A 27,257-nucleotide genomic window follows, 5' to 3' on the forward strand; every position below is an offset into this window, starting at 1 on the left:
CATTGTAAATATTGGCTCTCATTATACTTTTGCTTTGTATTATTCCATGCAGCATAAAATTGGTGACTCGCTTGGCAGAAAATGCAGTAAAAAATGTTTGGCTGAAGAAGGGGGAAAGAAGAAGGGGGAATTGTAACGATGTATCCGAATAACTTAAGCCATTCTGCGTATCAGCCAAAATGTAGATAGCAAGCCACCTGCAGTCTTGTTTTCAGAGTTCTCAGGAGTTCATCAGGGCAACTGAGAGAACAACAGAACTAAAAAAAAAGACCCAAGAGCCTGAGAAATTGTCTACAAAAAAAGCAAAACCTGGAGGACACACAATGTGATGATGGACGCTTGACCAATTAGGTGTCCTGAAGGATGTGTGCCTGCCTTGTGAGCAAGTGTCTTACCAATTGAAAGATACCTGTACCCATGGACAGTAGTGCTAGAATCTATAACTGCAGGGTAATGTAAACAATAAACAGCTTCTGCTGAAATCATATTGATTCTGCTATTCAGCTGCCCATATTCCCCTGCATCCCATCCCATCCTGTCCCAGGCAGGAAGCCCCATCCAACCAGGACTTGGACACTTCCAGGGATTGGGGGCAGCCGCAGACTCTGGGGCCAACCTGGCCCAGGGCCCCACCGCCCTCCCAGGCTACAAGTCCATGCCCACATCCCATCTCAGCCGGGCCCCGCCAGCGCAAAGCCCTTCCCTGTCTCCTCTCCCTGCAGGCCCTTGCCAAGGGTCTCTCTCAGCCAGCAATTGCCGCTCCTCCCTGCTCTGGGCCGGGAGCTGCAGGGTGACTTTTTGCCCGTGGCCCCGGCCCGGCGCAGAGCCGGGGCCAGGACCTTTCCCCGCGCCTCTGCGGCCGCCGCCTCCCTTCGCCCGCAGCCCAGCAGACGCAGCTGGCAGCTCCCCGGGGGCTGCGGCTCCTTGCCAGGGCCGGCGCTGGGGCAGCTCCCACCCGGGCCCCGGGCCAGCAGGGACAGCAGCCCAGGCAACGGCTGGGCCTGGGCCAGGCCGGCCCTGGGCCCCAGAGCAGCAAAAGCTCCTTCCCCTGCAGGCTGGGCTGGGCTCTGACCAGGCTCCCCAGGGAATGCTCAGAGCCCCGAGGCTGCCCCAGCTCCAGGAGCCTTGGCACACCCCTGCCAGGGATGCCCAGGCCCCCAGTGCCTGGACTCCATCATCCCTCTGGCTCCCTCTCAGCTCTGCCCCTTCTGCCATTCTCACCTTTGCACAGCCCTGGCTGTCCTCTCCAGGGGCTGACAGAGCTCTGCCGCCTGCGCCAGGAGCAGGGCAGCCCCAACCTTCCAATGTTCCACTGGCTCTGGGACACCCCAGCGCTGGCAGCCCCCAACATTCCCTGCCTGGAGACGCTCCAAGGGAAGCGTCAACAGCTGCCGCCACTCACCACAACCCACCGGCCGCTGAGCAGCCCCGGCCTGGGCCCCTGAGGATTCCTCTGCACACAGCTCGGACAAGGGCCCTTTGCCTTCCCCCAGCCTGCACCAGGCCAGGGTCACATACACTTACACAGCTCTGCCCGGACAGGCAGAAAGACTCTAAACCTCAGAGACAAAGTGAGTTTTAAAGTAGGTATGTAGTTTATTTGGCCGGGCATATGGAGGATACCTCTCCAAAGGCATACGCACCCCCTTGCTCCCTCATGTTTTCTTTCAACATTGAGGTTGTTACTTATGCATCAAATTTCACAATACACCTGTGCATAGTTATTCCTTGGCTCCCCCTGTCTCCACTTCCTATGCTAATGGTCCTATCAGCCTGTGCCATTGTCTCTGGAGGTCATCTTGGGTGTCTCAGAGATGAAGAAAAATAGTCTTCCTCAGAGATTAACTTCTGACCCCGCTGCCCTGTGCATGCCCATCGATCCTCTGGCCACAGTCCAAGTTACAAGGCCAGTTCTATCTGGTTCTGTGGCCCAAAGAGCTTTGCTGTCTCAGTATCTCTGGCAATCCTGTACTCCTGTCTCCTGTCCATGCAAGCATCCTCTCCTTATCAGACATCCCTGCATTCCTTCTTGCTCTTCTGGCCATAGTCCTGTACCTTCCCTTTTTAAGCAACATTACAAAGAGCAGCAAATATTAGGCAATACACATCATCTGATTGCCTATTCCTAATCAATGTCTCCTAATTTCTATGATTAATATCCTCTAGTTTCCAATCCCATGTTTCATTCCCCCCTTTTCAATAAAGCAGTAAATTCTTTTACTTAGTACAAATTCCAATCCTTACCCCATGTGTCTCTCAATGCCTTGCCATGTACTTGGGATAAAGAGTTAATGTTGCTATTCGTTGTGACAGTTTCCAATTCCAAATAAGCATTACAAAGACTCTACTAAACTAATACTAACTAATATTAGTAAAACAATAATGGAGTGACATAATGTATTTAGGATTCCAGTTGCAGTGGGTGACCATCCAAAAAGTGAATCTCACCAACTGTGACTTCCATCCTGTTTTACTCTTTGCAGAACCTTATTTATTTCTTTTGGGTCATGATGGACAGTAATGTAAGTTTTCTCTCCGGTTTTCTGAATATCTCTCAGAACTTTTACAAGGTCCTGATACTTAATTACTTGTCTGACTTAAGTGAGGTTCATCCCAAAGGGTGTGGGTGAAAAACTGTGAAACATCTCTTTGTCAGACTTAACTAGCTGGTGAGACACAACTGGTGCTAAATACAGAAAGTCACACCCAAAAATCTTAACAAAGTTACAAATACAAAGTTGAAAATTACTCTTGCCAGGCAAAGTTACATTTTCCTTGTCTATTTCTATAAAATCACATGCAGTTCTCAAACACACACAACCTTGACCAATATATACAAGAACAGTCCTTTGACTGGTGTTTGGATGAATTTCAAAGCGACAAACACCCTGTTCAGTATCAAGACATATGTCTTGAGCATCAATTGTGTTACTTTCACAAATGAACCCCTGTTGTTCCCGGGTAACACAGGATTCCAGATTCACAGTTTGCCATTTCCCATCCACTCTCCGTGCCCATGTCCTGTGTTCTGAAGGGCAGAGCACTGATCCCTCATGATTCAGTCCTAATGCTATAATGGGGTGAATAACATAAACTGTGGTGTTGTGTACGGTGAGCACAAAAGCAGTAGCTGTGTTGGCAATTGGATCATGGGTGAAGATTACCAAGGTCCACCAGGATGGAACTTTCTTCTCAAAATCAGTAGCATTGTCCCAGACAGCTTTTTGAATCTCAATCGGAAAGGCTCCTTCACTTCCTTCCCTTATAATCAAGGCAGCTGTTGATTGCAGCCACAATTGTGCCTGCACACAGCTAAAAGCCAAAGACACATTACCCTGAGCCATAGCAAGTGCATCTATGATTAACTTATGGTCTTGGTCCTCTGCTTTTTCCAAACTTGGCAATACTTTTGAAACCTGCCACTGACTGGTTCCCCATGCCAGCAAAGATGACTGTAAGGGTAGTTTTAATTCTGTTAGATCACTTGTTAGAGAGGCCAATTTATTCATTAATATTTCTGAATCATTTCTGTTTAGGACTCCCAGCCCTGTCCCTTATATTTCAGTCAGATCCCTTCATATTCTGTCCCTGGTGTATGCTTGCTTTTGGAACCATGTTGTCCACCTCTCAAAGGATGTCTTTAGGAAAGAAGAGCAGGAGAATTTCAGAGATGTTAATTTGCATTAGTAATTCAACACGCTTGAGAGATCATTCTGGATTAAACAGCAATTGCTGTTGGCCCATATAGGTTATTACATATGGGCTGATTTTATAAATTCTGGGTTCAGGCTGAGATGGCATGACTTGTGTTTGAGCTGGAGTGATGGGCTCAGTTGTGGCATTTATTTCAAATCTAAAGGAGAACCCAATAATATAATGGGCCCAGAGACAAACCACCTTAATAGTCTGTACTAATGTAAAGTTATACCAACAGTCCAATTTACTTGAATGATCAGAAACCTCCCTGTGTTTGCCTGTGGGAGTGGTTGAGGCACTGATTTGGAATGCTTTCTTCTGAGTGGTTCCATCAATCATCCCACTCCCTGTTCTAATTTTCTCTCCTCTAGTCCCTTGAAGTGACCATAACCTTTATTTTTGCCACTCTTGCCGTTCTCATACTTGGGTTTTGTGCATGACTACAGTTGATAGGTTTAAATTTTTTAAATCAGAATATTCTCCCATGGATCTAGTGCACCAAGTAAAAGCTTGGGACCAAGGCCACTCAGCATTGTTCTGGCTAGAGGTATTTCCCAGGTCTTGTATTGTAATTATGGTTACTGACAAAACAATTTTCTTGATTAAATTCCTGCAATCTAAATTGATAAACATTTCCGATTGCAATGTACTTATTTCATTCGAGTGAATTTTAGTTTCAGTTCTTTATCACCCGGTGTAACTCTCCAAGAGGCCTCAGGAACTTTTTTTACTCAGGAGTGGTGAATCCAGGCATTCTGCTCCTGGATCTTAATCGCAGTAAAAGTGGTGAGAAGCACTTGGAATGGTCCTTCCCACTGCAGCTCCAAGGTCTTTTCTGTAAGAGACTTGACATACACATAATGCCCAGGCTGTATGTCATGCACTGGCTCATCCAGCCCTCTGCTCTGAGTTCCAGACACATGTTTGTTTTTCAATCTCTCTGAGTTGTTTACCTAAGGCTACCATATGAGCAGTCAGCCTTTCTTCCCCAGTTTGGGTGGATATCCCTTTCTGCACACCATATGGTCTCCTGTAAGGCATTTCAAAGGGGCTCAGCTTTTCCTTAGTTCTGGGCTCAGTCTGAATTCACAGCAATGCTAATGGGAGGGACTGAGGCCAAGGCAGATTCACCTCTTGCCCCAGCCTCACAATTTGTTCCTTGATCAGATGGTTCATTTTCCCAACTTGGCTGCTTGACTGGGGACAGTATGGTGTGTGAAGTTCCCAGTCTATGCCCAGCTGCTGACTGATCTGTTGAACTGTTTTTGAAATGAAATGTGCTCCCCTATCTGAAGATACTGTGGCCGGAGCTTGAGTACGTGGTATTATTTCTTGTAGCAGCACCTTGGTTACCTCCTGAGCTTTGGCAGTTCTGGTGGGGAAAGCCTCTGGCCATCCTGTAAAGGGATCTGTCAGTACCAACAAATATCAATACCCCCCTTTTCTTGATAATTCTGAAAAATCAATTTGCCACTGCTGACTGGGTCCATGGCCCTTTCCAGTTTGGCCAAGGTTTGGTTTAGGGGTATTCTTGTGGTTAGTCTGGAGGCCAAGCTGACACTCCCAGGCCACTTGAGTGATAGTGGCATATAAGTTCCTGGCAGTGATCTTTCCAATCAAGTAATTATACAAAGCATCAATTCCCCAGTGTGTTTCCTGATGTTCTTCTCTTCCTAATGGCCAGAGTAAATGGGAGGAGATAACCAGTTTTCCTTCTGCTGTAACAGTACATCCCTCCTGGTTATATGTTCCCTTTTGATCCTCAATTAGCCTTCTGCCCTTTTTATTATACACTGGCTTACCTTCTAGGGAGATTTGGCCATCAGGAATCAGGGCTCCTTCTACTGTCACCTCACCTTTTGCTGCTTCTTTTGCCTCTCTGTCCTCCAGCTCGTTTTCCTCTTCCAATCCTGATCTCACTTTCTGATGCCTTAATGTGCATGATTGTCACTTTCTCAGGCAGTTGGACTGCTTCCAGCAGTTGTATTATTTCTTGTGTGTGTTTGAAGTTCTTCCCTTGGAATTTAACAGTCCTCTTTCTTTCCAGATAGCCCCATGAGCATGCACCACCTCAAATGCATAGATTGAATCTGTATAAATGTTAATCCTCTTTTCTTTTGATAACTCTAATGCATGGGTTAGGGCAATTATTTCTGCCTTCTGTGCAGAGGTACCTGCTGATAATGATCCTGATTTGATCAGGTCTCTGGATGTGGTAACTGCATACCCAGCATGTCATTTTCCATTAATGATGAAGCTGCTTCCATTGGTGAACCAGGTTTCTGCATCATCCAAAGGGGTGTCCTTCAGCTCTGAGCAGCTGGAGCAAGTGGCTTCAATGGTCTCCAGGCAATTGTGATGAATTGGCTCTCCTTGGTTCCCACTAAGGAGAGAAGCTGGGTTGACAATGTTAGTTACCACTATCTCTGCATCATCTTGTTCTACCATCATAGCTTGGTATTTCAGGAACCGTTGTGGGTAAAGCCAGTGGCCTCCCTTTGTTTCCAGTCCTGAGGATACTGTGTGAGACACCAGCACTGTCATTTTCTGGCCCAGGGTGAACTTACAGGCTTCCTGAATGTTCAGCACAACTGCAGCCACTGCCCTGAGGCAACCCAGCCATCCTTTGGCTGCTGCATCCAGCTGCTTGGAAAGATAAACATCTGCCCTTCTGTATGGGCCCAGGTCCTGTGCCAGTATTCCCAGGGCAATTCCCTGTTTCTCATGAGAGAAGAGAAAGAATGGTTTACTCACATCTGGCAGTCCTAGAGCTGGAGCTGACACGAGGCCTTTTTCAGCTGACCAAAGGCCTGGGTGGCTTCCTTTGTCCACTGGAGGTCTCTGCTCCCATTTGCAATGAGCGAATACAGAGGTTTCATGAGTAATCCGTAGTTGTAAATCCATAGTCTGCACCATCTCATCGTGCCCAGGAAGGTTCTCAGTTCTTTTATTGTCTGGGGTTTTGGGGTTTGGCATATTGTTTCTATTTCCTCTTTCCCCAGAGTCTGTTGCCCAGCACTCATCTCATAATCCAGGTAGATCACCTTTTGTTTTATCACCTGAGCCTTTTTCTTTGTCATTCCCCAAAACTTTAGGAGGCTTACTGTCCAGGCCATGCACCCTTCTTCTGTCAGGGTAGCTATTAGGATGTCCTGGAGTACAATCCTCCAGTCCCCCTCAGTCACTTTTTGTGCCAGCCACCACCACCTTCCTCCTCCGATTCCCTTTCCCATTTCTTCTTTGTTCAGGACACTCATTTTTCCAGTGTCCAAATTTTCTGCAAACTGCACACTGATCTTTGCCCAGCTGGGGTGGTCCTTGCCTGGGTGGTTCTTGTCTCCACCTCCCTTTCCCTCCTTTTTTACTACTGCTATTAACATTCTCATCCCTTGCTTATACCCTTCTTTTTGATTGCTGAAAACCCTCCATGCCTCATCTAACAAGGCCTCTTAATTCCTTCCCTCTCCTGATCCCATTATTTTCCTCTCCTGTTTTGTTCCCACACAAATCTCTTCTTACACTCTTTTTTCCATCTTTTCCTTTTGCTCTCCAGATCGCTGGGACTACATGTGATCTTCCACAAAAATACTCTAAAATCTCTAGTTCAGGCTCCTCTTCACCCTGTTCCCCACACTGAGCACAAGCTCTATGTCTTCTACTCAGGAACAACACCCCTGCTCTCCACAGCACCCACACTTAACCAACACCCACGATTGAGGCTGCCCTTGCCTGCAGAAACAGATGGTCCCACTCCTGTTCGTTTGGATATTCAGATCTTCTAGTGCACGTTGCTGTCAGTCTAACGTGACCAGATCTCCTGCAGAGGTCCTGTATAGTCCCTCTAAACAAACCTGTTGGTGTCCGCTTATCACCCAATTATTTCAGGGGTTACAAACTCGCAAGGGTCAAGCCCAAACCACTGGGGAGAGGGATCCCTTCCAGTTTTCTTGCTATGATTAGAACAATTGTCACCAATGCACCGTCTATGGCAAGGCACACTAAACAAAAAGCAATTCTCACAGCAAAAGCATTAAGACAAACAGCACTAACCTAGAACAGCATTTATCACACAAACCCTAAAGGCAATATTCACAACAAAAGCATAAAACAAGAAACAGTAACTAAAAAAAAAAAAATTGCACTTTATCAAATAAACCCTAAAGACAATCCTCACAACAAACAAAAGCACTCCATCAAAGTAGAATGCAAAAACTCTTAAGAACAGAACTCCTGGCAAGCAACACTAAACAAACCCTGAAACAACCTGCGGTAAAAAGAAAATACGAACAGTAAAATGCAAAGAGTTCAGAGTTCCCTCGTGCACACAGTAAGGAAAGAATATATATATAAGCTGTAGTTCGATGCAATTTGATGTCCCCAAACCCATGGTCACCTCACACAAACTTTCAGACACCCACAGAATCAAACATGAAGCACATCTGAACTTTTAAACAACTCATACACACAACCAAATAGCTGCAATAAAATAGGAATTAGCTCAATTCACCCCCAGAACCTCTTGTGGCTGATCCACAGTCAGCAAACCCCTCCCCGCTGCCTTTCCCTCAGTCAGCGGTTCCTCCCGCTGGCCGCACGTCTGACCCAGCGGCTGCTTGAGACCAAACCCACCAAGACCCTTCTTGTGTGCCCAAACCTCTCTGGGCAGCTCACCAGTGGTCTCCAGGAGGCCCTTTTTAAAGAAATACGAACAATTTCTTAACTTAGGCGGCTTAGGCAGCTGTTGTCCCCCAGTGAGCAACCCGAGAAGCTCAATTCCTTCCAGGAGAAATTCTGGGGGTGCCTGTGGAAGTCCAACCCTCAGCCAGTCCTACAGCTGGGCAGAGAACGTCCCTTTGTGGTTGCCAAAAAGGACACATGAAAAAGACTCTAAAACTCAGAGACAAAGTGAGTTTTAAAGTAGGTATGTGATTTATTCAGCACTGGGTGCGATGTGGGACAGCTCCCAAAGGCAGGTGCAGCCCCTCCCTCACTCACATTCTCTTTTAACCTCTACAATGTTACATATGCATCAAGCTTCAAAATACACCTTTGCATATTCATTCTCCCCTTCCACTTCCTATACTAATTTTTTTTTCAATCCTTTGTGCCTGTGCAGTTGTCTCTGGTGGTGGTCTCGGGAGTCTCAGGAATGAACGAGAATAGTCTTCTGCTGACCTGCTGCCTTGTGCATGCCCATTGATCCTCTGGTCATAGTCCAAGCATAAGGCCAGGTTTATCTGGTCCTGGGGACCCAAGATGCCTGTTATCCCAATATCTCTGGTAATCTTGTCTTCTTATCTCCTGTTCTGGTAAGCATCTCCCCTCCATCAGGCATCTTTGCATTCCTCCTTGCTGTTCTTGCACGTAGTCCTGTCTCTTCCTTCGAATACACATCTGCGGAATAATCTAGCCTATAATCAATATCTTCTAATTTCTGTGATTAATATCCTCTTCTTTACAATCCCATGTTCCATGAGAAGACAACTGAAGGAAGACAAAGAGCTCCCAAGGGCTTTCTGTATTTTCATGAGCCCCAAGCTGGATTTGGGGCTGAGTCCAGGAGCCCCAGGCACTGAGAGAAAGTTGAAGAACCTGCTCAAGGAGTCAGAAGCAAAAGTCCAAGTCCCTTGGAGCATCCCTGGGCCCCAGTGAGGGCAGGGAGTGCCAAAGGCTCCCCAGGGACTGGTGAGAGCAGATCCTTGAGGGCAGGATTGCAGGGAGGCCAAGGCTGTGAGCAGGGAACTGCAATGCTGAGCAAGGCCTGGGCTGGTTGGAGGCAGCAGAAAGGCCAAGGGCTGAGCCCAGGGCTGGGACAGCAGGGCCTGTCCCTCGCGGGTGGCTCGGGGCTCTTGGTGGGGCACTGGGATGGCAGGGGCAGCAAGGACAAATGTCCTCAAGCTGCAAGGCCTGGCAGCCTCCTCAGGGAGGGGCCAGGCAGAAGCAAAGTGCAGGCCCTGAAAGGAAAGTTCCTCCTGTGGGGCCTCCAGAGGCGCTGCCAGAGCCCAGAGGACAAAGGCCTGGCTGCCTGTGGCCCTGCCAGCCCTGCCCAGCCCTTGGCCATGTGTCCTGCAGGCTGTGCCCCCTGTGCTGCTGCTGCTGTGCCCTGGCCGGCTGCACACGCCCATCTCGCTGTCCCCCCAGCATTTCTCAGCCCAGCATTTCTGTGCCCTCCCTGGGCTCCCTGCACCCAGTGCTGCCGGCTCCTGGCACACAAAGCCAGCCTATGGCCCAGCCTCACGCTGGGACACCTCCTGCACCAAAATTCTGCCCTAGAGGGACTTTTCTTTTTCCTCAGCTCCAGGCTGAACCTTCCAAGCTGCACTTTGGGGAGGTTTCCTTCTCTTCTCAGTGCCAAGGAAAGCTCTGTCTGCTGCTGTTCACAAACAGAGAAGGGCTGGTGGGAGATCAGTGGTGGTCAGAGGCTGTTTGGGGTACAGCAACCATTAAGTTATAGAGTTTTATATATTCTAGAAAGGAGGGGGGGATCAACAAAATTCTGCAGTGGACTTACAGAGAGCAGACTTCAGCCTGTTCAGGATACAGATTTGGGAAGTGCCAAATCAGGTACTGATTTTTGTAAGGGAAACAGCCCTTAAAAACAAGGGTGTCCAGGAAGGATGAACACATATCAGGAAAGAAATCTTGAAGGAGCAGGAACACCCCGTCCCTCTGTGCCAAAATATGAGGTAGCAAGGAAAATTACTGACCTGCTTCGACATGGGGCTTCAGCAGGAATTCATGGGAGAAAAAGAGGGTACATTGCTATTGGACAGAGGTGCAGAAAACTTAGGAAATGTTTTTGGATGTTGTTATGTCATGCAGAAAGAAAATTAGAGAGGTGAAAGCTCAATTAGTACATAACCCGGCAGCTTTGGTAAAGGATAATAAAAATGATTTTATAAATATATTACTGGCAAAAGGAGGGACAAGGAGCCTCCATTATTTATGGGATGTGCTGGGGGAAAGATTGTAACTAAATTAAGGAAAAGGCTGATGTACTTAACCTCTTCTTTGCCTCACTTTTCAACAATCAGGTTATCCTCAGGACAAATGCTCTCCTGGGATGACAGATGGACACAGGGAGCAGAACAGCTCCTCTGTAATCCAGGAGGAAGCAGCTGATGACCTGCTGAGCCACTCAGATGCTCACAGGTGTCTGTGGGACCAGATGGGATCCATCCTAGGGGCAGGAGGGAGCTGGTGGATGAGCTCCCCAAGCTGCTCTCCAGCATTTCTCATCAGTCCTGGCTCCCCAGGGAGGTCCCAGAGGACTGGAGGGGCCAATGGGAGCCCATCCCCAAGAAGGGCTGGAAGGAGGATCTGGGGAACTCCAGGCCTGTCAGCCTGACCTGGGTGCCTGGAGAGGTTATGGAACAGATCACCTTGAGTGCCATCACAGGGCAGCCACAGGATGGCCCAGGGATCAGAGCCAGCCAGCGTGGATTTCAAGATCTGCATTGAAGATCTGGATGAGGGGATTGAGTCCAGCATCAGCAGATTTGCAGATGACACCAAGCTGGGTGTGAGTGTGGATCTGCTGTAGGGTAGGAGGGCTGTGCACAGGGCCCTGGACAGGCTGGATCCAGGGCCCAAATCCAACCATGGGAGGTTGAACAAGACCAAGGGCTGGGTCCTGCCCTTTGGCCACAACAAGCCCTGCAGTGCTCCAGGCTGGGGACAGAGTGGCTGGAGAGTGGCCAGGCAGAAAGGGAGCTGGGGCAGTGCTGGACAGCAGGCTGGACATGAGGCAGCAGTGTGCCCAGGTGGCCAAGAAGGCCAATGGCCCCTGGCCTGGATCAGGAATGGTGTGGCCAGCAGGAGAAGAGCGGCTGTGCTCAGCACTGATCTGCCTCCAGCTCTGCACACAGACATTGCTGCTACAGCTTCAGAGAAGGGAACAAAAGGGGGATCTCCAGTGAAAACTTTGCTGGGAGATCCTTCAGTTCATTTACACCCACTGAGAGCACAAGTCCTCATTGGCACAGACTGGGGCCAAGGCGAAGGTGGGGAGAATCAAAATGAGAAATGGCTCAAACATTAGCCTTCATTTGTGGACAATGCTGAAAAAAAAAAAAAAAACCACAGGGAAAAAAAACCCACAACCAAGATACAAGAACTATAAAAGATGACTTTTATTACATGGCCAGCAGTTTAATGTTTCTGAAATAGTCCTGTGATCAGCATCCACACTGCAGCCTTGAGCTCCTGGTTCCTCAGGCTGTAGATCAGGGGGTTCAGGGCTGAAGGCACCTCCGAGTTCAGAACTGACAGGGCCAGATCCAGGGATGGGGAGGAGATGGAGGGAGGCTTCAGGGAGGAAAATGTTGCAGTGCTGAGGAACAGGGAGACCACGGCCAGGTGAGGGAGGCAGGTGGAAAAGGCTTTGTGCCGTCCCTGCTCAGAGGGGGATCCTCAGCACAGCCCTGAAGATCTGCACATACGAGAAAACAATGAACACAACACAGCCAAAAGCTACAGAGACACTAACAGCAATAATCCCAAGTTCCCTGAGTTTGGAGTGTGAGCAGGAGAGCTTGATAATCTCTGGGATTTCACAGAAGAACTGGCCCACAGCATTGCCATGGCACAGGGGCAGGGAAAATGTATTGGCTGTCTGCAGCAGAGCATTGAGAAAGGCACTGGCCCAGGCAGCTGCTGCCATGTGGGCACAAGCTCTGCTGTCCAGGAGGGTCCCGTAGTGCAGGGGTTTGCAAATGGACACGTAGCGGTCGTAGCACATGATGGTCAGCAGGAAATACTCTGCTGTGATCAAGAACATAAAGAAAAACACTTGTGCAGCACATCCTGTGTAGGAGATGGTGCTGGTGTCCCAGAGGGAATTGTGCATGGCTTTGGGGACAGTGGTGAGGATGGAGCCCAGGTCAGTGAGGGCCAGGTGGAGCAGGAAGAAGAACATGGGGCTGTGCAGGTAGTGGCTGCAGGCCACGGCGCTGATGACGAGGCTGTTGCCCAGGAGGGTGTCAGGGTCCGCAAACATAAGCAGGGAACCTGATGGTTCGTTTTGGAGATCTCAAAGCGCAAAGGACACAATAGGGGACAAACCAGTTTGCTTAAACAAAAAATGCACTTTTATTTAGTGCCCACAATGCGATAGTAGGGAAAGAAAATAGAGAATAGTGAGAAAGATAGAGAAAGAGGGGAAGGGGGATTATAGCTACCACATGGAGAGTCAGAGGTCCTCAAGACGTAGAGATGCCCATAGACGCGATCTTCTCCAGTGGGGTGATCACAAAGCATGTATGGGATCTACAGAGTCTTTATAGGCTGGTCAGAAAGAAGACCAAGGCGAGTGGAATGGAGCCAAAGAGGGCACAGGGCCAAGGCAGGCACCTGCGTCAAAGTTGGGTGCTCAGGAACAAGCTGCAAGCTGTACCCTTCTAGCACGGTCAGTATAGTCAGCTCAGTCCACTGTAACGAGCTACTATTGTTCTTGCATTCCATTCTCGTGGAGATGCGTATCAGTCCTCGGCAGGCGCCCCACCTCAGCCAGGCCAGGGGCTCTCCCCAGTCTCTTCGGGGGTCTTGGTCTTCAACCATCGGAGACAGTTGTGAGGCATAACACATCATCGGACAGACTCTGACAGCATGGCACTTGGCTTGTTGCCAAACTGCACAGAACTGTGTGTCCCATGCATGTCTCTGCCGTGGGGGTGCACGGCCGCCCTGCCCAGCGCCCAGGAACGGCGCAATCCCGCGCCGCCCTGCCGCATGGAACATCTTACCAGAATTCCACAGTGCTGACAATCCACGAAAACACCCCGCCCCCCTGACCTAAGAGCACTCCTGGCGCCTCCAAGGCCAGGAAAGCATGGGGGGGACAGAAGTGGGGGAGGCGATCTTTCACCTCCACCGCCGCTTTTTCGGCTGCGGATTGGGACTAGGAGGGGGAAGAGGGGCCGATCCCGAGGGGCTTTCGCAAGCCCCGAGTTTTTCCACACTCCAGCACCAATGAGGCGTGGGTGGGGAAGGGGTCTGCTCTGCAGACCCTGTGCTCGCCTCAGCAGCTGTGCGGAGTGCAGGCAGGGCTTCTCCCAAGCTGCTGCATTTCCGAGGAAGGGGGGTTGGCTGTCCTGCTCGCCTCCGCGGAGCAGGAACAGGAGGAATGACCCCATCATCTGAGGAGGGTTTAGAGATCATTATCTCTTACCACGATACCTCCGGCAGAGCAGCTGCAGTCTCTCACTGGGCACAGAGGTCCACCGGACGTGCAGTCTCTCGCGCAGTCGGAGGTCACCAGTGTGACCTGTTCTCCCATGTCAGGGGTCCATTCAGACACGGAGGGGTCACCAAATGTTACAGGGGCCCCCGTGCCCACACGTCTGGGGTCACCACTTGTTACCCTTGCCCTTAGAGGGGCAACACGTTGCGACATGGGTGCGGACCCCCACAGAGGACAGCAGCAGCAGCAGTGTAAAACATGGAAGGCTCTTTTATTATCTGACTTCAAAAGCTTATATATATTTTTTACAGAGGGCCAAGATTGGCCCAAGGAGGTTACAACCTCCTGTCTCCATTGGTCAATATGACCATCAGTCAAGTTTTCCTCTCAGAGAACAACTATCCAAAACATACTGATAAATTCTGAGAATACAATATAGTTTACATGAAGCAGCGTGAGAAAGCTGCTGCAAAGACTCAAACACTTGAAAGCAAGAAATGCAGGGGCGACAGACACCCTCCTTCCCTGAGGCCTGGCCACCTCCCCCAGTCTCAGGCACCCAGCTATCAGTGCATGTGTCTTAGCAACTCAATGGGAAAAGATTCCACAAATAAAAATAAAAAGAGGAAAGAAAAACAAAAGAAAACCCAATCCCTAACAGGTTCCCAAATGTCACTGGTCTCCTTGGTTCCATGTGGCCCTGTTGTGTCACCATAGCCTCTTGGTTCCACGAGTTTCTGTACAGTCAACAATGGTTCCTTTGTTCCAATGAGGCCCTGCTATCTCACAATGGGCCCTGGGTTCCATGAGGTTGAGTGTCACAATGGCCCCCTGGATCCATGAGGTTCCGTAGTGTCACCATGGTCCCCTTGGATCTCATTGTCATAACAGACCATTGGCTCCTTGTGGCCCAAAGTGTCACAATGGCCCCCTGGTTCCACAGGTTTTATATTGTACCAATGGACTCCTGGACTCTATGAGTTACCCTGCTTTTAGCAGTGGTTTCTTTGGTTCCAACAAGGCCCTGCTGTGCCTCAATGCACCCTTGGTTCCATGAGGATCTGGAGTATCACAAAGGCTCCTTGGTTCCACGAGGCCTCACTGTGTCACAATGGACCCTCTATTCCAGGAGGCCCTACAGAGTCACAGTGGACCCTTGGGTCCAAGAGGTTCCATCATGTCACAGTGGACTTTTCATTCCATGAGCTTTTGTACTGTCAACAACAGTTTCCTTGGTTCTGCAATGTCACAATGGCCCCTTGGTTCCATGAGCTTCTGGAGTGTAATAGGGTGACCTTGATTCCATGAGGTTCTGTGTTGCAAGAGGACACAAAAAGAACCACACTCAGCTGTCAGGATGTGAGATGAAAAGGAAAAGGGAAGTTTTTTTGGGGATCTCAACATATATAGTTTTTGGAATTTGGTAAAGGATTGGGGGATTAGAGGAACACCCCTCCAACCCAGGTGGTCAACTCGGAAGTCGATCACTTTGTCCTTCCACCTGGAAAGAATGTGTTGTTTATAAGATATTAATCTTTGGTTTTGTCAGAAGATGAGAAAACTCCAGCAGAAATAAAATACAATCAGAAGGCTGAAAAATCAGGGTGACAGTTCTTCAGTGTCACAATAGAAACCCTTGTTCCATTAGGCCTCCAAGTTTCACAGTGTTTGATTCCATGAGGCACCACAATGTCCCAATGGATCCTTGGATCGATGAGGTTCCATAGCATCCCAATGGTCACCGTGGTTCCATGAGTTTCCTTAGTGTCACAAAGGTCTCCATGGTTCCATTGGGCCCTGCTTTGTCACAATGGTCCCCTGGGTTCCAACGAGGCCCTGCTGTGCCACAAAGGACCCTTGGTTCCATGAGATTCCCTGGTGTCACCATATTCTTCTTGAATCTACAGTGTAGCAATGGACCATTGGTTCCACGAGGCCTCACTGTGTCACAAATGTCTCCTTGATTCCATGAGCCCCCACTGTGTCTCAATGGACCCTTGGTTACACAAGGCCTTGCAGGGTCTCAAGGGTCTCCTTGGTTCCAGGAGGAACACAAAAGCTTTGCATAAACATTGGACAAAGCTTCCTTTACACACCTGGGAATATCTGTTTGCATTCAAAAGAGGAGTTAAAGGTGAGGATGGCACCAGCAGCTTCCATCTGCAACAGAGATCCAGGACAGGAACAGAGAATTCAGCTGAAAGGCTCAGAGAATTCTGCTTACAGAGATCATTTCTGGTCACACTGTCCCTTGTAGAAAGGTGACATCATTCCAGGTAGCCTGTACTGAGCATGTTGTTCCTGAGTGGGGTTTGTTGTTTAGGAAACCTGCTCAGCCCTTTCCATTCTTTCCTCACAAACAGGAAAACTTCTACTGGGCAGAGCCCTGAGGAGAGCAGGTGGCACATGGTGCAATAGGCTGGGACACCCAGCTGAGAGCTCAGGGAACAAGGTTCTGATGCAGGCACAGGGATGTCAGTCCCAGGTGGGCAATGTCAGACATGGTGAGGTTGGGGTGAGGAGCAGGTTGTCCAAACAGGGTCAGCCTGCAAGGGGTTCATTGTTCTCTGTGACCTGACCTCCTAAGGAGACATTGACATCAAGGTCACTTGAGAAATCACCTCTTCTCTGAACTGGATAATAAAAAAATGCTTGATCAAAAAAACAAAAAAAAAAAGTCATGAGGTGCACTTTGAAATCTTCCTCCTTAAGGGAATTCCAAACTGACTCCAAGTAGCTGCACAAGCCCTGGAGACATGAAGACAAATGGAGGACAAGAGGCTTCTGAGGGCTTTGTGTATTTTAATCAGCCCCACAATGGATTTAGGCTGAGTCCAGGAGCCCCAGACAGTGAGAGAAGGTTGAAGAAGCTGCTCAAAGAGTCAGAAGCAAAAGTCCAAGTCCCTTGGAGCATCCCTGGGCCCCAGTGAGGGCAGGGAGTGCCAAAGGCTCCCCAGGGACTGGTGAGAGCAGATCCTTGAGGGCAGGATTGCAGGGAGGCCAAGGCTGTGAGCAGGGAACTGCAATGCTGAGCAAGGCCTGGGCTGGTTGGAGGCAGCAGAAAGGCCAAGGGCTGAGCCCAGGGCTGGGGCAGCAGGGCCTGTCCCTCGCGGGTGGCTCGGGGCTCTTTGTGGGGCACTGGGATGGCAGGGGCAGCAAGGACAAATGTCATCAAGCTGTGTGACACTCCAGATCCTCACGGAACCAAGGGCCAGGGTGACACAGCAGGGCCTCATGGAAACAAGAGGTCATTGTGAGCCTGTGGGCCTGTAACACCCCAGGACACTGAAATAATGGGGGTAACTAAAGGATCCTTTACTCAAGTTTGGTGCACAGGAGAAATGCCAACCAGATATTCTCAGGATGAACAGATGCACAGAATATTCTTAGTTGCAAAGGACCCTCAAGGACCATCAAATCCGACTCTGAAGTGAATTGGCCATATAGGGTGATTGAACCCACAACCTCAGTGATATCAGCTCCATGCTTTAACCAACTGAGCTGAGAGGTCTAAACAACACAGAACTTTAGTGGCAAAATACAGAAAATCAAGGAACTTTGGCAAAACATTAAAAAAACCATCCAATTCAACATAAAACTCTTACTGGAGCAGTAGCTTCATTATATTAGCCCATTTGACCTGGAAACCTTTAACCCTTAAAATGTTAAGTTCCCCAAAAACATTCCAGGTAAAGAGGATTAGAAGGAGAAAAAATAAAGAGAGAGACAGAAAGAGAGAAGAGATAAAGAAAGACACACATACAACTACCAACTCCATGGAGCCCGTGTGGGTGAGACACAAACCTCAGGAGAAGGAGGGTCCACATCATGGGCTGGGCTCATGTTCTGCCTTTTAAGCCCCTGGGCCTTTGTGTGGCCACTGTGACACTGCAGAACCAAGGAGAGCATTGCTGACAGTACAGAACCTCACAGAACCAAGGGGCCATGGGGACACTGTGGGGCCTCATGGAATCAAGGGGATCATTGTGAAACTCAGGGGCCCCATGGAACCAAGGGAACATGGAACAGGCCTGGCTGGTTTGGCCTCCTGGGGGCTGCTGGACAGGTCTGGCTGACCCTGGTGTGTTGAGGGCTGCTGCTGATCTGCCCCTGAAGCCCTGGGGCTCTGTGCTCTCCTTCCTGTGGGAAAGAACTGTCCTTCTCCAGGGGCCCATGGCTAAAAAAAGGCTTCCTCCTCCAAAATTTCTTTCATGGAAAGATTGTTCCCAGATAGTATCTGCCAGGAGAGATAGACCTGGCTGGTTTAGCCACCTGGAGTCCACCTCTCATCTGCCTTTGAAACACTGGGACCATGTGCTTCTCTTTCCTACAGGAAAAAGAAACACCTTTCATGTCCAGGTGCCCATGGCCAAAGTTGGGAATCCACCTCCAGAATTCCCTATATCCAAGGATAGTTCCCAGACCAAAGCTGCCAGGAGAGACAAGTCTGGCTGGCCTTGGCTTCTTGAGGGCTGGTTCTCATCTGCCTTTGAAACACTGAGGCTCTGTGCTTTCCTTCCTAATATAGAGAACTCTTCTTCCTGTCCACGCAGCTATGTCCAAAATTGAGATTCCACCTCCAAAATTCCCTATGTCCAAAGCTTGCCCCAAAAAGGTGACAAAAAGACAAAAAGTGCCAGGGAAGACAAGTCTGGCTGGTCTGGCCTATGGGTGGCCACCTGTCACCTTCTTCCAGAACACTTGGATTTTGTTCTTTTCCTTCCTACAGATAAAACCATCCATCTCAACCACGCGCCCATGGCCAAAATTGGGATTCCACCTCCAAAATTCTGTACATCCAAGGATTGCTCCCAAGTGAAAGCTGCCAGGACAGACAGGTCTGGATGCCCTTGGCCTGTTGGGAGATGCCTGTCACCTGCTTTTGAAACACTGGGGCTCAGTGCTTTCCTTCCAATGGAAAAGAACTCTCCTTCTCGTCAAGGTGTCCATGGTCAAAATTGAGATTCCTCTTCTCAAATTCTCTATGTCCAAGAATTCCTCCCAGGCAAAAGCTGCCAGCACAAACAGGTCTGGCTGTCGTGGCTTCCCAGGATCCACCTCTCTCCTCTTCTACCTTTGAAACACTTGGGCTCTGTGCTTTCCTTCCAGTGGAAAAGAACCATCCTACTTATCAACACAGAAATGGCCGAATGTGGGATTCCACCTCCAAAGTTCCCTATATCCAAGGGTTGCTTTCAGACAAAATCTACCATGACAGAGAGGTCTGGCTGGCCTTGGCCTCTGGTGGCTGCCTTTCATCTGCCCCTGAAACATCAGTGTTCCATGCTTTCCTTCCTATGGAAAAGAACTGTCCTTCTCCTCCAGGCATTATTGTTCAAAATTGGTATTCCACCTCTAAAATTCCCTATATCCAGGGATAGGTCCCAGACAAAATCTGCCAGCACCATCTAATCTGGCTGCCCTTGGCCTCTGGTGACTGCCCCTCATCTGCCCCAGTGACACGGGGGCTTGGTTGGTTCCTCCCTATGGAGACCATTGTGACTCTGTGGAACCAAGGGGCCACAGTCACACTGCAGGGTATCATGGATCCCAGGGGCCATTGTGACACTGTGGGAATTCATGGAACCAAGGGGATCACTGTGGCACTGCTGGGCTGCATGGTCCCAAGGGGCCAGTGTGAAGCAGCAGGGCCTTGTGGAACCAAGAGGCCATTGTTGCATTCCAGGGCCTTGTGGAACCAAGAGGCCATTGTGATCCTGCAGGGCACTGTGGATCCATGGAGACCATTGTGGCATTGCAAGGCCCCCTGGAATCATGGAGACCATGGTGACACTGCAGGGCCCCACAGAACCAAAGGGCCACTGTGACCCTGTTGGGCCTCATGGAACCAAGGGCACATGGAACAGATCTGGCTGCCTTGCCTTCCCAGGGGCCACCTGACAGGTCCAGCTGATCTTGGAATGCTGAGGGCTGCCTCTCATCAGCCCCTGGAGCACTGGGGGCTCTGTGCTTTCCTTCCTATGGAAAAAAACCATCCCTATTTCCAAGTGCCCATGGCTGAAATTCATAACCCCTAATTAGTTCCCTATATCCATGGGTTGCTTCTGGCCAAAAGCTGCCAGGAAAGACAAGTCTGGCTCATCTTGGCCTCCCAAGGGCTGTCTCTCATCTACCACCAAACACTGGGGCTCAGTGCTTTCCTTCCAGTAGATTAAAACTGCCTTTCTCATCTAGGTGTCAATGGCCAAAACTGGGATTCTGTGTCCAGAATACTGTCTACCCAAGGATTCTTCCCAGACAAATATTGCTATTACAAACAGGCCTGTCTGGTCTTGGCCTCTGGTGATTTTCCTAAACTAAGAGAAGAATGTTTTAATTTCTCAACAACTTTAAAAGGGCCCAGAGATCTTTCAAGATGGGGTTTGTAAGCCTCAACCACATGACCACAATAGAAGGGCAAAGGAGCTCAGTGCTCACAGGAGTGGAGACTGAGGACAGCAGAAGAAAGCCCTGGGAGGGATTGAAGGGTGGTGTCAGAGATGGTGGATCCTTTTGGCATAGTAGAGACCAGCAAGAAAAGAAAAAAATGAATGCCAAGGGCACCTAGGAAGGCCCAGCTTGAGAAAAAAAGGGAAAATAATTTTTCTGCCAAGGCAGAACTGTGGTGCAACACATCCCCCAGAAGGAGTCTGGAGCAGACCAAGGCTCTGTGTGGCCAGGCAGAGGCAGGCAGGAGGCAGAGCTGTCAGCAAAGGAAGGGCCCAGCCAGGTGGGGCAGCCGGGGGATGACGACAGCCTGCAGGGACAGAGGCGCAGGGCATGGACACCGTAGGACAGCCTGGGCTGCACAGGGCACAGGGATGGGCAGCAGCTGCAAGGCCCTGACACAGCCAACTCCTGCAGCACTTGGGCCATGGCTGCTGGGCCTGGGCCTGAGCCATGAGCAGGAGACAAGTGACCCTTGCAGCCCTGGGGCCTCATTGCCTCCTTGGCCCTGCTCAGCAGCCTGGCAGGGGCCGCCCCATGGTGCTGCCCTTGGCATTGCACATCCCCACATCCCAGTGGCCTGGGAAGAGCCCTGAGCACTGAGGGAGGGACAGGATGTGCCTTGGCAGGGGCTGGGGCTCAGGCCTTGGCCCTTGGCATTCCTGAAACACATCCAGGTTTGGTCAGCATCTGAGACACCTTTGCCTTGTTTGTCCCCACCTGTCATCACTGCCTGCACTGTTCTGCTGTAACTGGAACCTGGGGACACTTTCTCAGTTGTGTCTCTCAGTGGGACCCATTAAAACTTCATGAAACTTTGGAGTTTCAATTTCCTGTAAAGTCCGTAAGAAGTTTTTTGAAGACCCTCTAAGGGATTAATAACACTGTAAACAACACCAAAAGCCCAAGAGGCTCATTAAAGTCCTTGTGCTTTTCCTGTGCTGCGGAGCTGGACTGGGCTCCTGGCACAGAGGCAGCTCCTGGACACCAAGAAGAGCTACAAAAAGGCCCTTCTTCAGAGGAACAGCTCCTCTTCCAGCCCAGCAGGGCTGAGGGCACTGCCTGCAGGTACCTCAGAGTCGTGATGCAGACGGAAGCTCAAAGCAACTGGAAGGATAATTCTCAGCTCCTTAATGGAGAAATCTTCACCACTTCTGACACAGTAAGTCAATGGCTGCAGGGATCTCCTAAAGCTGAGCCAGGACAGGACTGACAGCACTGTAAGGATGGCTCTGCTGTCCTTTCTGCTTTGGGGGAGGATGTGCTCCAGAGTGGGGCTGCCCTGGGCACCGTCAGAGGGACAGGGCAGGACGGCTCCTGCTGCCAGGGACGGCTGCAGGGGCTGAGGCTGGGGCTGCAGCCAGGGCTGCCCAGGGCTGTGGTGCAGAGCAGGTGCTGCAGCCCTGAGGGCTCTTGGCCAGGCCAGGGGATCTGCCACCTGCCAGGGGCAGCTCTCAGCCTGCCTGGGAGCTCCCCATGGACTGTGGGGAGAATCTGGAGGTGGAAGGAGTGACCCCCATCAGGGCAGATTCCTCCTGCTGTGGAGATGGTGCTGCATGGCCAGGGCTGCTCTCAGCTTTCTCCTAAAGGAAAGGGGCTTTCAGGGTTGTCTGTATCACTGAGACTCCTGCACTGTCACCCTGGGGATCAGCAGATCTGCCTCAGATCTCCCTCAGAAAGTGCCTCCTCACCCCCCTCTACCTACAGACAGCACCAGCAGCACCTTACAGCATCTGTTTGTCTGAGCTTCCCTTAAGACCCTGCTGCCAGGGAGATGCCCCTGGGCAGTGGCCTGTGCTGGGAGGGGTGTGCAGGGCAGAGCTGAGCCCCCAGGGCTGGGCTGGGCTCTGGGAGCACTGGTAGGGACAAGGCTTGGATAGGGAGAAACAGCTTCCAGTAAGCAGAACTCCGAGGAGCAGAGAGACAGTCCAACCCTTGATATCTGTCCCTTTCCAGGTGCACAGAAAGAAAGGAGGGAAGAGCTTAGATAAACTAATTTTTAAAGTGCGGCTTACAGGTAGTCCACTTTATTTTTCAAGAAAGGTTGAAGTTCAATCACCCTGAAGTAAGGGAGCTGTAATTAGCAAAGGGGACCAGTAGGTCTGACTGCACTGGGGCACAGGGAGCTCTGTTTGGAGACCTGGAGACCAATTCTGAAAATGAAGCAATAGCTCAGCAGCACAAATATGAACTCAAAAATAAAACTTTATTGAATTTTCTCCAAAACAAGGGAAATATTAATGAGGGGATTCCTGGTAAAACAGCATAGGATTGAATCAAGGAATTTATTCCAGCTTGTCAATGTGTTCTTTCCACAGTCCATGATGCCCAGAGTGAAGCAATGTCCAACAGCAGCTCCATCAGCCACTTCCTCCTGCTGCCATTGGCAGACTCGCGGCAGATGCAGCTCCTGCACTTTGTCCTCTTCCTGGGCATCTCCCTGGCTGCCCTCCTGGGCAATGGCCTCGTCATCAGCGCCGTGGCCTGCGGCCACCACCTGCACAGCCCCATGTTCTTCTTCCTGCTCCACCTGGCCCTCACCGACCTGGGCTCCATCCTCACCACTGTCCCCAAAGCCATGCACAATTCCCTCTGGGACACCACGACCATCTCCTACTCAGGATGTGCTGCACAGGTGTTTTTCTTTCTCTTCTTTATGGGAGCAGAGCTTTGTCTCTTGACCATCATGTGCTATGACCGCTACGTGTCCATCTGCAAACCCCTGCACTACGGGACCCTCCTGGGCAGCAGAGCTTGTGCCCACATGGCAGCAGCTGCCTGGGCCAGTGCCTTTCTCAATGCTCTGCTGCAGACAGCCAATACATTTTCCCTGCCCTTGTACCAGGGCAATGCCCTGGGCCAGTTCTTCTGTGAAATCCCACACATCCTCAAGCTCTCCTGCTCACACTCCAAACTCAGGGAACTTGGGCTTCTTGCTTTTAGTGTCTGTTTAGCTTTTGGTTGTTTTGTGTTCATTGTTTTCTCGTATGTACAGATCTTCAGGGCGGTGTTGAGGATCCCCTCTGAGCAGGGACAGCACAAAGCCTTTTCCACCTGCCTCCCTCACCTGACTGTGGTCTCCCTGTTCCTCAGCACTGGCTTTTTTGCCTACCTGAAGCCTCCCTCCATCTCCTCCCCATCCCTAGATTTGTCAGTGTCATTTCTGTACTCGGTGGTGCCTCCAGCCCTGAACCCCCTGATCTACAGCCTGAGGAACCAGGAGCTCAAGGCTGCCCTGAGGAAAATGATGGCTGTATCTTTTCAGAAAAAGTAAACTATCTCCTGCTGCAGAGCATTCAGAATGTAGCTCTTCACAATCTGAACTTTTTTTTTCCCCTGTTTGTCCATTTCTTATTTGGTACCTTTTTTAATTTTTTTTATACTGTTGTTATATTTTTTTAACATACTCTATTATTTGTCTTAGTATTTCTACATAAACATGTCCCTGTCCTTTGAAGCACAAAAGCTTTTTAAAGTTTCCTGTGCATTTTATTAAAAACAAGTGACTATCCTGACTTGTGTGTCCAAGACTCTTCCTGAGCCCTTCACTGTCTCTGCAGGGGCAGTGCCTGTGAGCAGAGGTGGAGGGAAGAGGCTCCCGGCACAGCAACACAGTCTCTGTAGGGTGCTTGCAAGCTGCAGTGGTAATTAGCTGCCGGCAGAGAGAACTGTCATAGTGTGCCATGAAGGAGCTCAGGCTTTGGTTGCTGTCAGAGGGGAATTTTGCTGTTTGTTTCCCTAAAGGGCTGGGTTTGCTGGCAACCAGGGCTAGCAGTTTAGAGGTAAATCCTTGTCTATGGTTGTTATGTGTTGTGAGTGTGTCTTGACTGTCAGAATGGCTGTGAGAGAGTTTGCTGAGACCTGTTACTGGCATGATGTGAGAGGGAGTTTGGACCCACGGTTCTGTCTTCAGGTGACTGAAACAGCCAGGAAAAAAATGAAGTGACTGATGGATGCATGTTCAAAGCACTTGATAGGGCTGTATGTTTTGTGAATCTTTTTTTTTTTTCCCGGATAAAAAGGCACCCCTCCCTGCTGTGATTGTGGTGTGCATGTACTTTGATTATGGGGGATGGTATTTACTGTAACACCCAGTGTTCCTGATAAAAGGGTCTGGATTTACAGAGGCGATTAAGACGCTGTTTGGTATTTGGGGTTTTTTTTCTGCCTGTAGAATTTGAGATAGAGAGGTTGAATGCCTTGGTGTAGTATTTTTGTGTTTCCCACTGGAGTCATAAGGCTGATACTAGGTGATACCAGCTTGTGTGTAAGTGGCTACTGTGATATTTGCTTATGTGTGACCACTGTGATATTTGCCTGTGTGTGATGACTCTGATATTCGCCTCTGTGTGGGACAACTGTTTTGGAGCTGTGGTGTCTTTCTGAGGCGACACTGCCATCTTGTGTCAGAAGTTAGAGGTGCAGCAAGTTTGTTGCATTGGTTTGATTGAAGGTGGCAGCTGAAGCAGGATCCAAACCAAAAGAGTTCAGCCATCCAGGCAGGCCCTTTTCAGATGGTTTCAGCTTGAATCACATGATTTTTTGAATGCTACTGGAGATTGGGTTTTGATAAGGTGAGAGGACGGGAGGACAGAGAGAATTTTTTGTGGTGCTATATATGCAAGTCATGCTAATAATCATTTGGCTTTTGATTGGGAATTACCCCCAGTTGAAGAAGGACTTAAGAACCAGTTGTGGCGGGGACTAATGGGAGTAATTCCTTGTTTTGTATGTACTCTAACTATTTTCCATTGGGATATAAACTGGCATCCAGTGTGGGTTCTCCTTTGTTGAAAGAAGTGTAAGAAGAGGTGGTTTTGTGTATTTTACAGAAGGAGGCCTGTGTGCCCCGGGCGTGTTGCCCCTCTAAGGGCAGGGGTAACATCGGGTGTATTCTGGAGCTGCCACAATATTATAACTGGGAAGCAGCACCCACTGAGTGTGAAATAGTAAAAGTCGTTTGTGGCAAGAGTTATTTAGTTTTTGGGAGCTGAGGCATGGACATTGTTGAAGGAGATTGGGAAGAGACAAGGAACAGGACAAGTTTGGCAAAGAAGGGTAGAAGCCTTTCATAAGGGCTTAGCTGTGATTTTAGACACAGAGATTGTGTTTGTAGATTGTTAGAACTATCACAAGGGTAGCTTTGTCTGAGAATTCAACCTGGCCAGATGGATAGAAGGGATCCCTTTACCTCAGTGGTTTGGGCTAGACGAGTGGGAGTTCGTGAATTCAGTAAACTGGTGGATAGACAGGGGACACAAAAGGGTGCATTTAAGTGGATTATACCAGACTTTCACTGGTAACCTGGTGGCTCTGGATGGGGAGCAACCTACTGTAGAGAATTTAGAAAGTCAAGGAAGGGTGAATGGAATAGCTTCTGTTTGTGGGAATTTTCCTGCAGCCTTCAGTGCATCTAGAGTTTGGCAATGTGCATGGGTGTTATTGCAGTGTAGGATTTGAACAGGATGATATTACTGTTCTTCTGCTAACTGGTACAGAGAGTGTGCCCAGTGCTGACAGCTCCCTGATCGAGCTGATTTTGAACCAAGGATTTTAAAGCTGGTGGTGGAAAGTCACACTTAGTACCTGAGCTGTGGGCTGTGCAAGAAGAAGACTGGGAAAGACTGTAGGGACTGTGAGGTGAAGTTTGGATGGACGTGAGATAAGAAGCAAAGAAAGGGATAATAAGAATTGGTGTAGAGTGCTGATTTTGTTAAGGGGAGAAGAAGCAATGGGAGCTAACCAGAGTAGAGAGGTCCCTAAAAAGTCCTTTGGGATGTATTTTGACACACTGGAAAGAACTAGTGGGTTATGGTGGTATAGAAAACAAGAAGGCTCTTGTTAAGTTTTGTACACAATGGTGGTTACTTTACAGGCTTGAAGAGGATGTCAGATGGTCACTAGCTGGGAGTTTGGATTATGAGACCCTGTTACAGCTGATGCTTTTGTTGAGACAGGAACAGAGGTGGGAAGAGGTGATATATGCTGATATGATTTTCTGCCTCCAGAACCACCCCGAGTGGCAGAGGGACTGTGGAATTAGGCCCTCCTCTGACCCCTTGGTATTGGCCCTTGAGAAAGACAATAAGGTTTATGGAGGGAAACCCAAAGGATGTTGCAGTACATGTTCAATAAACCAACACTGCACACACCCTGTCAAGGTGCATCCAGCTGATTCACTGGAGCAAGAGTTGGGGGATTTGTTTAGACCATCCCCAGAAGACAAGGGACATTGAGAAAAGAAGCAAATTCAGGACAGTTATTAACCCCAACTTCCACTTCATCCCCCTTTCATTCCCAGATGAACCAACTCCAGTTTCTATTTCAACTCCAAATTCTATTTCATCCCACACTTCAACCACAACCCCAACTCCTGCTTCATCCTCCACACCACCTCCTTGGGGAAAACTGACCCCAACTTCTACCTCATTCTCCACTTCACTCGTAGCTGAATCAACCCCAACTCCCACTTTATCCTCTACTTTATCTTCTTGGGAAAAGACCCCACTTACTTCTGAATCCTCCAAACCAATGAACTATATCCACCATTGCTCAGCAGTGACAGTGAAGAGGAGGAGCCCTATCCAAAGGGTCCTATGGTATCCCAGATCCCAAAACAAACTAGGGAGGTTATACAAGCACTTTGGAGAGAGGCAGTAAGTTCTGAAGGGAAAAAAATCTTAGTTAAAATTCCCTTTTCTACAATGGATCTAGAAGCTTAGGAAAAGATTGTTAAAGGCTACCAAAGTGACCCAATAGGTGTGGCTAAGAAATTAAAGTTTTTGATTAAACAGCATTGATCTGATTGGTCAGATCTTCAACTGTTGTTAGATGCCTTAATGGAGACAGAAAAACAATTAGTTTTAATGTAGTAGGGGCTTTAGCAGAAGATGCTTGTAGAATAACACAGAGGAGAGTTAAAGATCTCTTTGCT

General features: G+C 49.3%; 1 protein-coding gene across 1 annotated transcript; it reads left to right on the top strand.

Moving 5' to 3' along the window:
* Positions 1–22,664: 22,664 nt before the first annotated feature.
* On the top strand, positions 22,665–23,947 carry LOC310920662 (olfactory receptor 14J1-like; the record flags this gene model as incomplete). Its single annotated transcript, XM_083880724.1, has 1 exon — positions 22,665–23,947. The coding sequence occupies one exon, from the start codon at positions 22,665–22,667 to the stop codon at positions 23,595–23,597; it is 933 nt and encodes a 310-aa protein (XP_083736850.1). The 3' UTR covers positions 23,598–23,947.
* Between the last annotated feature and the right edge of the window lie 3,310 nt (positions 23,948–27,257).

The sequence above is a fragment of the Zosterops lateralis genome (genome assembly GCF_965231275.1).
Source record: "Zosterops lateralis genome assembly, chromosome: 31".
Classification (NCBI taxonomy): domain Eukaryota; kingdom Metazoa; phylum Chordata; class Aves; order Passeriformes; family Zosteropidae; genus Zosterops; species Zosterops lateralis.